The 14837-nt window shown below is 41.5% G+C and overlaps 1 protein-coding gene and 1 pseudogene across 1 annotated transcript in view; both read left to right on the forward strand.

Annotated features, from left to right (window-relative positions):
* Positions 1 to 14837, forward strand: part of LOC134571042 (uncharacterized) — a 41977-nt gene that overhangs the window by 18813 nt on the left and 8327 nt on the right. Inside the window, exons 6-8 of the mRNA XM_063429084.1 lie at positions 12975 to 13030; positions 13623 to 13673; positions 14016 to 14106. Coding sequence (XP_063285154.1) covers positions 12975 to 13030; positions 13623 to 13673; positions 14016 to 14106 — 198 coding nt within the window. The remainder of the gene's footprint in view (positions 1 to 12974; positions 13031 to 13622; positions 13674 to 14015; positions 14107 to 14837) is intronic.
* On the forward strand, positions 5873 to 6030 carry LOC134572136 (small Cajal body-specific RNA 11; annotated as a pseudogene).

Raw genomic sequence — 14837 nt, forward strand, 5'->3', positions numbered from 1 at the left:
ATATTCACTAAATGCCAAACATTGTTATATAGGGGAATATTCACTAAATACCAAACATTGTTATATAGGGGAATATTCACTAAATACCAAACATTGTTATATAGGGGAATATTCACTAAATGCCAAACATTGTTATATAGGGGAATATTCACTAAATGCCAAACATTGTTATATAGGGGAATATCCACTAAATGCCAAACATTGTTATATAGGGGAATATTCACTAAATGCCAAACATTGTTATACAGGGGAATATTCACTAAATGCCAAACATTGTTATATAGGGGAATATTCACTAAATGCCAAACATTGTTATATAGGGGAATATTCACTAAATACCAAACATTGTTATACAGGGGAATATTCACTAAATGCCAAACATTGTTATATAGGGGAATATTCACTAACTGCCAAACATTGTTATATAGGGGAATATTCACTAAATGCCAAACATTGTTATACAGGGGGATATTCACTAAATGCCAAACATTGTTATACAGGGGAATATTCACTAAATACCAAACATTGTTATATAGGGGAATATTCACTAATTGCCAAACATTGTTATACAGGGGAATATTCACTAAATACCAAGCATTGTTATATAGGGGAATATTCACTAAATGCCAAACATTGTTATATAGGGGAATATTCACTAAATGCCAAACATTGTTATATAGGGGAATATTCACTAAATGCCAAACATTGTTATATAGGGGAATATTCACTAAATACCAAACATTGTTATACAGGGGAATATTCACTAAATGCCAAACATTGTTATATAGGGGAATATTCACTAAATACCAAACATTGTTATATAGGGGAATATTCACTAAATACCAAACATTGTTATATAGGGGAATATTCACTAAATGGCAAACATTGTTATATAGGGGAATATTCACTAAATACCAAACATTGTTATATAGGGGAATATTCACTAAATACCAAACATTGTTATATAGGGGGAATATTCACTAAATGCCAAACATTGTTATATAGTGGAATATTCACTAAATACCAAACATTGTTATATAGGGGAATATTCACTAAATGCCAAACATTGTTATATAGTGGAATATTCACTAAATGCCAAACATTGTTATACAGGGGAATATTCACTAAATGCCAAACATTGTTATATAGGGGAATATTCACTAAATGCCAAACATTGTTATACAGGGGAATATTCACTAAATGCCAAACATTGTTATATAGGGGAATATTCACTAAATGCCAAACATTGTTATACAGGGGAATATTCACTAAATGCCAAACATTGTTATACAGGGGAATATTCACTAAATGCCAAACATTGTTATACAGGTGAATATTCACTAAGTACCAAACATTGTTATATAGGGGAATATTCACTAAATGCCAAACATTGTTATACAGGTGAATATTCACTAAGTACCAAACATTGTTATACAGGGGAATATTCACTAAATGCCAAACATTGTTATACAGGTGAATATTCACTAAGTACCAAACATTGTTATACAGGGGAATATTCACTAAATGCCAAACATTGTTATACAGGGGAATATTCACTAAATGCCAAACATTATTATATAGGGGAATATTCACTAAATACCAAACATTGTTATATAGGGGAATATTCACTAAATACCAAACATTGTTATATAGGGGAATATTCACTAAATACCAAACATTGTTATATAGGGGAATATTCACTAAATACCAAACATTGTGATACAGGTGAATATTCACTAAGTACCAAACATTGTTATACAGGGGAATATTCACTAAATGCCAAACATTGTTATATAGGGGAATATTCACTAAATGCCAAACATTGTTATACAGGGGAATATTCACTAAGTACCAAACATTGTTATACAGGGGAATATTCACTAAATGCCAAACATTGTTATACAGGTGAATATTCACTAAGTACCAAACATTGTTATACAGGGGAATATTCACTAAATACCAAACATTGTTATACAGGTGAATATTCACTAAGTACCAAACATTGTTATACAGGGGAATATTCACTAAATGCCAAACATTGTTATACAGGGGAATATTCACTAACTGCCAAACATTGTTATATAGGGGAATATTCACTAAATGCCAAACATTGTTATACAGGGGAATATTCACTAAATGCCAAACATTGTTATATAGGGGAATATTCACTAAATACCAAACATTGTTATATAGGGGAATATTCACTAAATGCCAAACATTGTTATATAGGGGAATATTCACTAAATACCAAACATTGTTATATAGGGGAATATTCACTAAATGCCAAACATTGTTATATAGGGGAATATTCACTAAATGCCAAACATTGTTATATAGGGGAATATTCACTAAATACCAAACATTGTTATATAGGGGAATATTCACTAAATGCCAAACATTGTTATACAGGGGAATATTCACTAAGTACCAAACATTGTTATACAGGGGAATATTCACTAAATGCCAAACATTGTTATACAGGTGAATATTCACTAAGTACCAAACATTGTTATACAGGGGAATATTCACTAAATACCAAACATTGTTATACAGGTGAATATTCACTAAGTACCAAACATTGTTATACAGGGGAATATTCACTAAATGCCAAACATTGTTATACAGGGGAATATTCACTAACTGCCAAACATTGTTATATAGGGGAATATTCACTAAATGCCAAACATTGTTATACAGGGGAATATTCACTAAATGCCAAACATTGTTATATAGGGGAATATTCACTAAATACCAAACATTGTTATATAGGGGAATATTCACTAAATGCCAAACATTGTTATATAGGGGAATATTCACTAAATACCAAACATTGTTATATAGGGGAATATTCACTAAATGCCAAACATTGTTATATAGGGGAATATTCACTAAATGCCAAACATTGTTATATAGGGGAATATTCACTAAATGCCAAACATTGTTATACAGGGGAATATTCACTAAATGCCAAACATTGTTATACAGGGGGATATTCACTAAATGCCAAACATTGTTATACAGGGGAATATTCACTAAATACCAAACATTGTTATACAGGGGAATATTCACTAAATGCCAAACATTGTTATATAGGGGAATATTCACTAAATACCAAACATTGTTATACAGGGGAATATTCACTAAATACCAAACATTGTTATATAGGGGAATATTCACTAAATGCCAAACATTGTTATACAGGGGAATATTCACTAAATACCAAACATTGTTATACAGGTGAATATTCACTAAGTACCAAACATTGTTATACAGGGGAATATTCACTAAATACCAAACATTGTTATACAGGTGAATATTCACTAAGTACCAAACATTGTTATACAGGGGAATATGCACTAAATGCCAAACATTGTTATACAGGGGAATATTCACTAACTGCCAAACATTGTTATATAGGGGAATATTCACTAAATGCCAAACATTGTTATACAGGGGAATATTCACTAAATACCAAACATTGTTATACAGGGGGATATTCACTAAATACCAAACATTGTTATACAGGGGAATATTCACTAAATACCAAACATTGTTATATAGGGGAATATTCACTAAATGCCAAACATTGTTATACAGGGGAATATTCACTAAATGCCAAACATTGTTATACAGGGGAATATTCACTAACTGCCAAACATTGTTATATAGGGGAATATTCACTAAATGCCAAACATTGTTATACAGGGGAATATTCACTAAATACCAAACATTGTTATACAGGGGGATATTCACTAAATACCAAACATTGTTATACAGGGGAATATTCACTAAATACCAAACATTGTTATATAGGGGAATATTCACTAAATGCCAAACATTGTTATATAGGGGAATATTCACTAAATGCCAAACATTGTTATACAGGGGAATATTCACTAAATGCCAAACATTGTTATATAGGGGAATATTCACTAAATACCAAACATTGTTATACAGGGGAATATTCACTAAATACCAAACATTGTTATACAGGGGGATATTCACTAAATACCAAACATTGTTATACAGGGGAATATTCACTAAATGCCAAACATTGTTATATAGGGGAATATTCACTAAATGCCAAACATTGTTATACAGGGGAATATTCACTAAATACCAAACATTGTTATATAGGGGAATATTCACTAAATGCCAAACATTGTTATATAGGGGAATATTCACTAAATACCAAGCATTGTTATATAGGGGAATATTCACTAAATACCAAACATTGTTATATAGGGGAATATTCACTAAATACCAAACATTGTTATATAGGGGAATATTCACTAAATGCCAAACATTGTTATACAGGGGAATATTCACTAAATGCCAAACATTGTTATACAGGGGAATATTCACTAAATGCCAAACATTGTTATACAGGGGAATATTCACTAAATGCCAAACATTGTTATACAGGGGAATATTCACTAAATACCAAACATTGTTATATAGGGGAATATTCACTAAATACCAAACATTGTTATATAGGGGAATATTCACTAAATACCAAGCATTGTTATATAGGGGAATATTCACTAAATGCCAAACATTGTTATATAGGGGAATATTCACTAAATGCCAAACATTGTTATACAGGGGAATATTCACTAAATGCCAAACATTGTTATACAGGGGAATATTCACTAAATACCAAACATTGTTATACAGGGGAATATTCACTAAATGCCAAACATTGTTATATAGGGGAATATTCACTAAATGCCAAACATTGTTATACAGGGGAATATTCACTAAATGCCAAACATTGTTATACAGGGGAATATTCACTAAATGCCAAACATTGTTATATAGGGGAATATTCACTAAATACCAAACATTGTTATATAGGGGAATATTCACTAAATAAAAATAATGAGGGGGGACCTACTGTCCTCCCCCCCGGCAGGGCCGGACTGGGAATTAAAAGCAGCCCTGGAAAAAAATATTTACCAGCCCCATAATGCATTGCGCCAGCATAGTGTGCTCCCCCCTTTCCCTGTGGCACTCTCCCTCCCCCTCTGTCTCTCTATTCTCCCCCCTCTGTCTCTTTCTCCCTCCTTTCCCTATGACACTCTCTCTCCGTCTCTCTATTCTCCCCCGTCAGTCTCTTTCTCCCTCCTTTCCCTATGGCACTCTCCCCCCCCCCCTCTGTCTCTCTATTCTCCCCCCTCTGTCTCTTTCTCCCTCATTTCCCTGTGGCACTCTCCCTCCCCCTCTGTCTCTCTATTCTCCCCCTCTGTCTCTTTCTCCCTCATTTCCCTATAGCACTCTCCCTTCCCCTATGTCTTTCTATTCTCCCCCTCTGTCTCTTTCTCCCTCCTTTCCCTATGGCACTCTCCCTCCCCCTCTGTCTCTCTATTCTCCCCCCTCTGTCTCTCTATTCTCCCCCCTTTGTCTCTCTATTCTCCCCCCTCTGTCTCTCTATTCTGCCCCCTCTGTCTCTTTATTCTCCCCCCTCTGTCTCTTTCTCCCTCCTTTCCCTATGGCACTCTCCCCCTCTGTTTCTCTATTCTCCCCCTCTGTCTCTCTATTCTCCCCCCTCTGTCTCTTTCTCCCTCCTTTCCCTGTGGCACTCTCCCTCCCCCTCTGTTTCTCTATTCTCCCCCCTCTGTCTCTCTATTCTCCCCCCTCTGTCTCTTTCTCCCTCCTTTCCCTGTGGCACTCTCCCTCCCCCTCTGTCTCTTTCTCCCTCCTTTCCCTATGGCACTCTCCCTCCCCCTCTGTCTCTCTATTCTCCCCCTCTGTCTCTTTCTCCCTCCTTTCCCTATGACACTCTCCCTCCCCCTATGTCTCTCTATTCTCCCCCCACTGTCTCTTTCTCCCTCCTTTCCCTGTGGCACTCTCCCTCCCCCTGTCTCTCTATTCTCCCCCTCTGTCTCTTTCTCCCTCCTTTCCCTGTGGCACTCTCCCTCCCCCTCTGGAGGCTGGGGGGGAGGACAGTAGGTCCCCCCCTCATTATTTTTATGGCCCCCACCCACCGCGCAGGGGTGGGGGCCATAAAAATAATGAGGGGGGGACCTACTGTCCTACCCCTCCGGCCCCCACCCCTGCGCGGTGGGTGGGGGCCATAAAAATAATGAGGGGGGGACCTACTGTCCTCCCCCCCAGCCTCCACCCCTGCGCAGTGGGTGGGGGCCATAAATCACAATGAGGGGGGACCTACTGTCCTCCCCCCCGTCCCCACCCATGAGCGTTGGGTGGGGGCCATACAAATAATGATGGGGGGACCTACTGTCCTCCCCCTGGCCCCCACCCCTGCGCGGTGGGTGGGGGCTATAAAAATAATGAGGGTGGGGGACCTACTGTCCTCCCCCCTGGCCCCCACCCCTGAGCTGTGGGTGGGGGCCCTAAAAAAACAATAAGTGGGAGACCTACTGTCCCCCCCAGAACCCCACCCCTGAGTGGTGGGTGGGGGCCCTAAGTAAAAATCCCCCACCAATCAAAGGTGACTAGGGGTCCCCAAGCCCCTAGTCAACCACCCCCCACCCCAAAAAAGTTACCCCCTACCTACCCCCCTCACCCTAAACAATAGTGAGGGGGGAATAAAATAACTAACCTGTAAAGAAAAATTCAACTTACCATTTGACTTCTTTTTTTTCTAAAATCTTCATTTTTCAGCCCCAAAAATGGCCAAATAAAAAGCCATCATACCCGTCGAATTTAAAATAAAATAAAAAAACCTGAGCACAAAAAAAAAATCCAGACGAAAAAGAAAAAACCAGACGCAAAGAAAATTAATCCATCTTCAGCCATGGAGGGCTCCGCGCAGACTGAGCTCTGCAGGGCGGGGGAAGGCTTATAAAGCCCTGCCACGCCCTGCAATTAGGCTAAGAACACTCTGATTGGCTGGTTTAAGCCAATCAGAGTGCTCTTTGTCATTTTACACAGCATGGGAAAATTCCAAAGAACTTTCCCACGCTGTGTAAAATGACACAGAGCACTGTGATTGGATGGTTTTCAAGCCATCCAATCACAGTGCTCTGTGTCATTTTACACAGCGTGGGAAAATTCCAAAGAACTTCCCCATGCTGTGTAAAATGACAAAGAGCACTCTGAACTTTCCCACGCTGTGTAAAATGACACAAAGCACTCTGATTGTGTGGCTTGAAATTCATCCAATAACAGTGCTCTGTGTAATTTTACACAGCGTGGGAAAATTCCAAAGAACTTTCCCACGCTGTGTAAAATGACACAGAGCACTGTGATTGGATGGTTTTCAAGCAATCCAATCACAGTGCTCTGTGTCATTTTACACAGCGTGGGAAAATTCCAAAGAACTTTCCCACGCTGTGTAAAATGACAAAGAGCACTCTGATTGGCTTAAACCCACCAATCAGAGTGTTCTTAGCTTAATTGCAGGGCGGGGCAAGGCTTTAATCGGGTTTTTTCTTTTTCGTCAGGTTTTTTTTTTGCGCTCGGGTTTTTTATTTTATTTTAAGTTCGCCGGGTATGATGGCTTTTTATTTGGCCTTTTTTGGGGCTGAAAAATGAAGATTTTAGAAAAAAGAAGACGTCAAATGGTAAGTTAAATTTTTTTTTACAGGTTAGTTATTTTATTCCCCCCCTCACTATTTTTAGGGTAAGGGGGTAGGTAGGGGATAGCTTGATTTGGGTGGGGGGGGTGACTAGGGGCTTGGGACCCCTAGTCACCTTGATTGGGGTGGATTTTCATTTAGGGCCCCCACCCGCTGCTCAGGGGTGAGGGCTGGGGGGGACAGTAGGTCCCCCCTTATTGTTTTTTTAGGGCCTCCACCCACCGCTCAGGGGTGGGGGCCGGGGGGGAGGACGGTAGGTCCCCCCCACCATTATTATCTAGGGCCCCTACCCACTGCTCAGGGGTGGGGGCCGGAGGGAGGACAGTAGGTCCCCCTCTCTTTATTTAGGGCCACCAACCACAGCTCATGGGTGGGAGCCAGGGGGGAGAGTAGGTCCCCGCTTATTGTTTTTTAGGGCCCCCACCCACCGCTCAGGGGTGGGGGCCGGGGGGAGGATGGTAGGTCCCCCCACCATTATTATCTAGGGCCCCCACCCACTGCTCAGGGGTGGGGGCCGAGGGGAGGACAGTAGGTTCCCCCCCCCTCTCTTTATTTAGGGCCCCCACCCACCACTTATAGTTTTTTTTAGGGCCCCCACCCACCACTCAGGGTAGGTCCCCTCATCTTTATTTAGGGCCCCCACCCACTGCTCCGGGGTGGGGGCCGGGGGGGAGGACAGTAGGTCCCCCCCTTATTCTTTTTTAGTAGGTTCCCCCCCCTTATTTTACGTGCTTTGAAGCACGTTATTCCAAAAAATTTAGGAATGTTAGGTGAATTATGCCCTTTATGGATTAAAACCAGACTCTGCATCAACTATGTAATTTTCCATGGGAGTTTTGCCATGGATCCCCCTCCGGCATGCCACAGTCCAGGTGTTAGTCCCCTTGAAACAACTTTTCCATCACTATTGTGGCCAGAAAGAGTTTAAAATTCGCCTGCCTATTGAAGTCTATGGCGGTTCGCCAGGTTCGCCCGCTCGCGAACATTTGCAGAAGTTCGCGTTCGACGTTCGCAAACCGAAAATCTTATGTTCGCGACATCACTAGTCAAGATCTGAGTCTTAGTTATGTTTAATTTAGGATTTGAAAGTTCGCTATATTTGGACATCAATTTCATCACAGCTGGAATAGTTTCAAGGGTCAAGGTCAAGAGGGCGTCATCCACAAATAAAATAATCTTATGTTCTACTTGGCGACCATGATTCCCTGCACTGCTTCCTTTTGTCATATTAAAGCAACTAAATGCTCCATAGCCAAAATGTATAGCAAGGGAGCCAAAGGGCATCCCTGCCTTGTACCGTTTTTAATATAAAAATAACCTTTGCTGTTGGATTTGTACATAATATCTTAACACTGTCTCTAAAATTACCTATTAGTCCATATTGTTTGTGATGGAGATCCCTGTACCCTGGCTGAGTACCTCCGCCAAACTTGCTACCTAGCTTGAGCCGGGAAACTTGAAACGCTTCTGCCCCAGTTGCCGAAGCTTGACTGGGGTCCTTCTGGAGCTTTTCCAATGCACCATGCTGCAGCTCTCCTTCCAGGCAGGTATTGTCCCCTCTGCCTATCCCACTGCAGCTGTTCATCCAGGCAGGTATCCACCTCTGCCTGCAATTCAATTTCCATTGCCTTTACAAAGGCACTCGTGGCTATCAGGCCTAGCTCTCTTGATTTATCCCAGGGCTAAAGGAATCCTGCAACAAACAGGTGGCACTGTATAGGATCCACAGCAAAATTCACCTAGTTGATTGCAATCAATTGCAAGACAGGAGAGCACGCTAACATTTAACCCTAAAAAAACACATTACACACACATCCTGCACCCACAATGGACACGGTGTGGTTTAAACAAAGGAATCATCCAGATATATATATGCGTTGTCCATCTGAAGCTCTTGGTGATGGTGACTGCCGACACATTGTTGTAAAACCAAATCCATAAATTGTCAGTCCAGCCTGTCAAAAGCCTTTTCGGCATCCAGAGCCAAAAAGGCTGCCTTGATTTATTTAGAATTAATTCTGTGGATTAGGTTAAGGACTCTTCGGATGTTATTAGCACTGCCTTTGTTCCTGACGGACCCCGCCTACTCCGTGAATTCAGAATAGTATTATTTCTTCGAATAGATCTTGACATCTAAGTTTATCAAGGAAATGGGCCTGTAACTGGTGGTTTTAGTGGGATCTTTACTCTCTTTTGGTAGAATGGAGGCCTGGAGATATTCCTCCGGTAAATGGGCCTGCTTTGGAAGAATACCCTCAAACGCAATAAAGCCACTAATACCTGGAATTTTCAATAAAAAATAGACGTGAAGCCGTCTGGCCCATGTTCTTTGTTTGATTTCAAAGTATAAATTACATCTTTGATCTCACTTAAATGAAAACTATAGTGCCAGGAAAACAAACCCGTTTTCCTGGCACTATAGCAGGGGTAGGCAACCTACGGCACTAGTGCCATGCACGGCACTCGAGGTGTCTTTGCACGGCACTCAAGGCTGCTAGAGCCAAACAGGCTCTGGCCTATCAGGAGTCCCAGTAAAACTTCAGATATCTGCTAATCCAAAAAGGTGGTGAAGGACAATCCTCAAATTATGCATTGCAGCACGTAGAAGAAGTGATCTCTTCCTCCCAGCACTAGTGAATGGGAAACCACACAGTAGTAGAGCAGCACGCAGTTGCAGCTCCTGTCTTTGACATGTACCTGGCCGGCCTGGTCCCCACTGGAACCCAAGGAAGTCACCCACACTGCTAGATATACACAGAAATGCAGAATAACCATTCCCACCATACAAATAATACAGACAGCCCACACACAAACATACACACAATCCGAACAAACGCAACACCACCAACAATCCACATACATGCACACAACCCCACGACTCCACCAAAGTGGATGAGACATATCCATCCACACACACAATTCCACAAGCAGCCCCCATACACAGCTTACATTCATATGTTCCATACACAATACCATAAACTACTCATGAACATATACAATATAATAGCTCATATACGAAGGGCCGTCTTTAACATGGGGCAAACGGGGCAGATGCACCGTGAGCCCCGCTGGCCTCAACTATTTCTCACCCCCCGGCCGGTAATCCGCACACTAAGGAGGCCCACCGGCTGGCCCATGCACAAAGGGCCACCAGGTGGGCTTCTGTCAGCAGAGGTCTGGTCGCGCGCTGAGGCGCTTTAACAGCGCCAGTGGGCCCCTTGCTTTTCGGCAGCAGGCTGGGAGGAAGGGACGGCTGTGCATCACTTCCTCCCACAAAGAGAGGAGCGCGCGGGAAAGAAGAGTAGGCAGAGTGGAGGGGGGCTGGCCGAGAGAGCCAGATCCCAACTCCCAACACCTTCAGCCACCAGCAGGAAAGGTAGGAAACTGGAGGGTGGGTTTAAAAGTGTAAATTTTGAGTGTGTTAGTATGCTTGTGTGTGTGTGTGTCATTATATCTGTGTGTGTCAGTATTTCTATCTGTGTGTGTCAGTATGTCTGTCAGTGTGTGTGTCAGCATATCTGTGTGTGGGTGTCAGCATACCTGTGTGTGTGTGTGTGTTAGTATGTCTGTGTGTGTCAGCATGTCTGTGTGTGTCAGCGTGTCTGTGTGTGTCAGCGTTGGGGTGGAGGACGTGATTGCACACCTGGGGAGGGGGGACAGGGTCCAGGGGGCCCCAAGCAAATGCTTTGCCCAGCGTCCAGTCAATATTAAAGACGGCCCTGCATATACGCACATATACAACGATACAAAGCAATTACAGTAAAAATAACACAAGCAGAATACGGCAGCATACACACCTCAATTTAAAAAAAAATAGGACCGCGCGCTACGGGACATCACAATCCTATATCGGCACAGTGCGGCTAAAAGGTTGCCTACCCGTTAGTAGGTCCCCCCCCCCTCCCCCCGCCCCCTCTCTCGGGGTCCCTTCCCGCTGGGCTGAAGGGGTTAAAAAACCCACAAGAGATGTCATATCTTGTTTATTTTTTTTTTATGTAGGTTGTCCATTAGTTGCGTCACACACTCGTTAGTTAGAGGTTGATGTAATTCAGAATGGTCTTGTTCAGAGTTAGTAAGTTTGATTGATGCCAAGATGTCCAAGATTCCAAGCGACCTTCTAGATTTGCTTTACCTTCCTGGATTCTTAGGCGAATAGTAGGTATTATGGGATTTATTTTTGTCTGAATTTCGTATCTTCTCTTTTTTAGGTGCCATGTCAGGCGAGCAAAGATATAGTGGGGGGGGAGGGTGAAAATACTCTTTCTTTTTCTCCCCTTTTTATTTCTTTTTATTTCTTATATTTTTACATTCTATTTTTCTTCACTCTTTTCTATCTTCTTTCTATTTCCTTTTCCTCTTATCTATTTCTCCCTTTTTTCTCTTTTTTCCCACTTTTCGTCTCTTTCTTTGATGTTATCTTCTCCTTAAGAGTTAATAGATATCTAGTATTGAGAAGTTGTGGATGTTAATTAATAGTTGGATTGTAAACGGACTAATAGCCGATGAAGGGTTTATCACTTTAAGAGAAAGGATGTTTTTCTTTAATAGTGTTATTTATAGTTAAAATATTATTGTGAGTAGGTTAATTCCAATTGATTGGAAATGATAATAAAGGTTCCACTCAGAGACTCAATGTGTGAAGTTAAGTTGTATCCCCTTAATTTGTACTTTCCCCCTTTTAGATTATAAATATATATATATATTATCCTTTACTCTCTTTCGCTTTTCTCCTTTCTTCCCTGTTCCCCCCCCTCCCCCCTCCCCCCTTTAATATACAGCTATAAGTAATATTGACTTTTTGATTTGCAGTTGATCTAATACTTAGGGGGTGTAAATAAATATGAATTTTCCATGCACATTGCTCAGCCCTACCTGGCTTTAATACAGGGGTTCTCAACCTTGTCCTCAAGGACCCCCTACCAGTCCAGGGTTTAGGGATTACCTGGGTGAGTCTAAGGTGTTTAGAAAAAGAAAAATAAAACACCTTAGAGTCTGGGTTGAGAACCCCTGCTTTAATAGTTAGAAAAATTAGTTATTTTGCTCTATTTGACTCTTGGGGAGTTTCCCTTCAATTCGTTTCTCCAGTCTAATTGAATTGATAAGCAACCGGTCGTGTTACTCAGTCTATAAGATGAATATAAACATGGTTTTGAAAATCCCAAAGTCTGATAGTATATTCAATCTTGGTGAGTATAGTTGAGATCTATAGTCTGTGAATGGGTGAATTCTAACACATCAGTTACGTAGTATCATCCCGTCACGGACTACAATATGGCATCGGGTGTTCAAAGATTTCTACACTATGAGACGGGTTAACAAACAATGTCCAGAAACGTAACATAACCTTCGGTAACACTGTCAGAGTAGGAATGAAAACGATTACAATCATCAAATTCCAATGATTTAATTATTAACTCTTACCTTTCACAGTAGAACCCCAGCTCTGGGCCCAAGGCGAGTAAGCTATATAGAGGCCAATGAGCCTGGTAAGTACTGAAGATATATTACATTATTAGCACTGGTTCCTCGGCTCCATTTACCTGTTATATCTGTATATTCCACTTTCCTTATAACTCCTCCTATTACTCCATATAACCATCCCTATAACTCCTCCTATTACTCAATATAACCCTCCCTATAACTCCTCCAATTACTCTATATAACCCTCCCTATAATTCCTCCTATTACTCCATTTAACCCTCCCTATAACTCCTCCTATTACTCCCTATAACTCCTCCTATTACTCCATATATCCCTCTCCATATAACTCCTCTTATTACTCCATATAACCCTTCCTATAACTCATCCTATTTCTCCCTATAACTCTCTCTATAACTCCTCCTGTTGCTCTGTATAACTCATATATCTTCTCTCACTCACCCTGGTTGTTATATAAATTCAGTTTAATGTTCTATCCTAAGGCCAGGGACTAATGAAAGTATTTAGAAAATTGGGCAGACTAGATGGGCCGAATGGTTCTTATCTGCCGTCACATTCTATATTTCTATGTTTCTATGTTTCGATGTTTCTCTGTGTTGCACAGGTTTTGTATTTTTCTTCTTTTCTCTCTTTTTACAGGAATTTCTTTGGAATTCGGTAATAGGAGTGAGCAGCGATCGCACTCTGTCAGTACGTTATCCTTGTTCAACCCCACCACCTGGTGGATAAAGATACATATTGCATCCTTTACTTGCGCCCATTCAGACTGAAATGATTTCTAATATAAAACCCAGTGTGCTGTATCATATTCTCTGGATAACAATACATTTTGGAATGTTTTAATCTATACATACTGTGAATTTAAAAAAAGTCTAAATTTTTCATATTTTGCAAAATTATTTCCAAACAAAAAGATTGGTAAATCTTAAATAAAACATTCAGTCAGTATTAAGAGTTGACTTTGGGTCGCTCTCGTTATCATATAATTATCAGAATTCACAGTGAGATTAATACAATGTTGATTCTTCACAGGTCATTCAAGGAAAGACAAGTCCAGCGATGAAGAGTATGAGGAGGAAAATGGGGGAAATTATACCAACGAGAAAACCGCACGTGATTACATGTAAGAAAGCCTTGTGTCATTAACAGAGAATTACACGGGGCGAGACATGCTTAAAGTGGCAATGTCCCCGGAATACTCGGGGCGAGACATGCTTAAAGTGGCAATGTCCCCGGAATACTCGGGGCGAGACATGCTTAAAGTGGCAATGTCACCTGAATACTCGGGGCGAGACATGCTTAAAGTGGCAATGTCACCTGAATACTCGGGGCGAGACATGCTTAAAGTGGCAATGTCACCTGAATACTCGGGGCGAGACATGCTTAAAGTGGCAATGTCACCTGAATACTCGGGGCGAGACATGCTTAAAGTGGCAATGTCACCTGAATACTCGGGGCGAGACATGCTTAAAGTGGCAATGTCCCCGGAATACTCGGGGCGAGACATGCTTAAAGTGGCAATGTCCACGGAATACTCGGGGCGGGACATGCTTAAAGTGGCAATGTCCCCGGAATACTCGGGGCGAGACATGCTTAAAGTGGCAATGTCACCTGAATACTCGGGGCGAGACATGCTTAAAGTGGCAATGTCACCTGAATACTCGGGGCGAGACATGCTTAAAGTGGCAATGTCCCCGGAATACTCGGGGCGAGACATGCTTAAAGTGGCAATGTCACCTGAATACTCGGGGCGAGACATGCTTAAAGTGGCAATGTCACCTGAATACTCGGGGCGAGACATGCTTAAAGTGGCAATGTCACCTGAATACTCGGGGCGAGACATGTTTAAAGTGG

The sequence above is a fragment of the Pelobates fuscus genome, chromosome 8 (assembly GCF_036172605.1).
Source record: "Pelobates fuscus isolate aPelFus1 chromosome 8, aPelFus1.pri, whole genome shotgun sequence".
Lineage (NCBI taxonomy): Eukaryota > Metazoa > Chordata > Amphibia > Anura > Pelobatidae > Pelobates > Pelobates fuscus.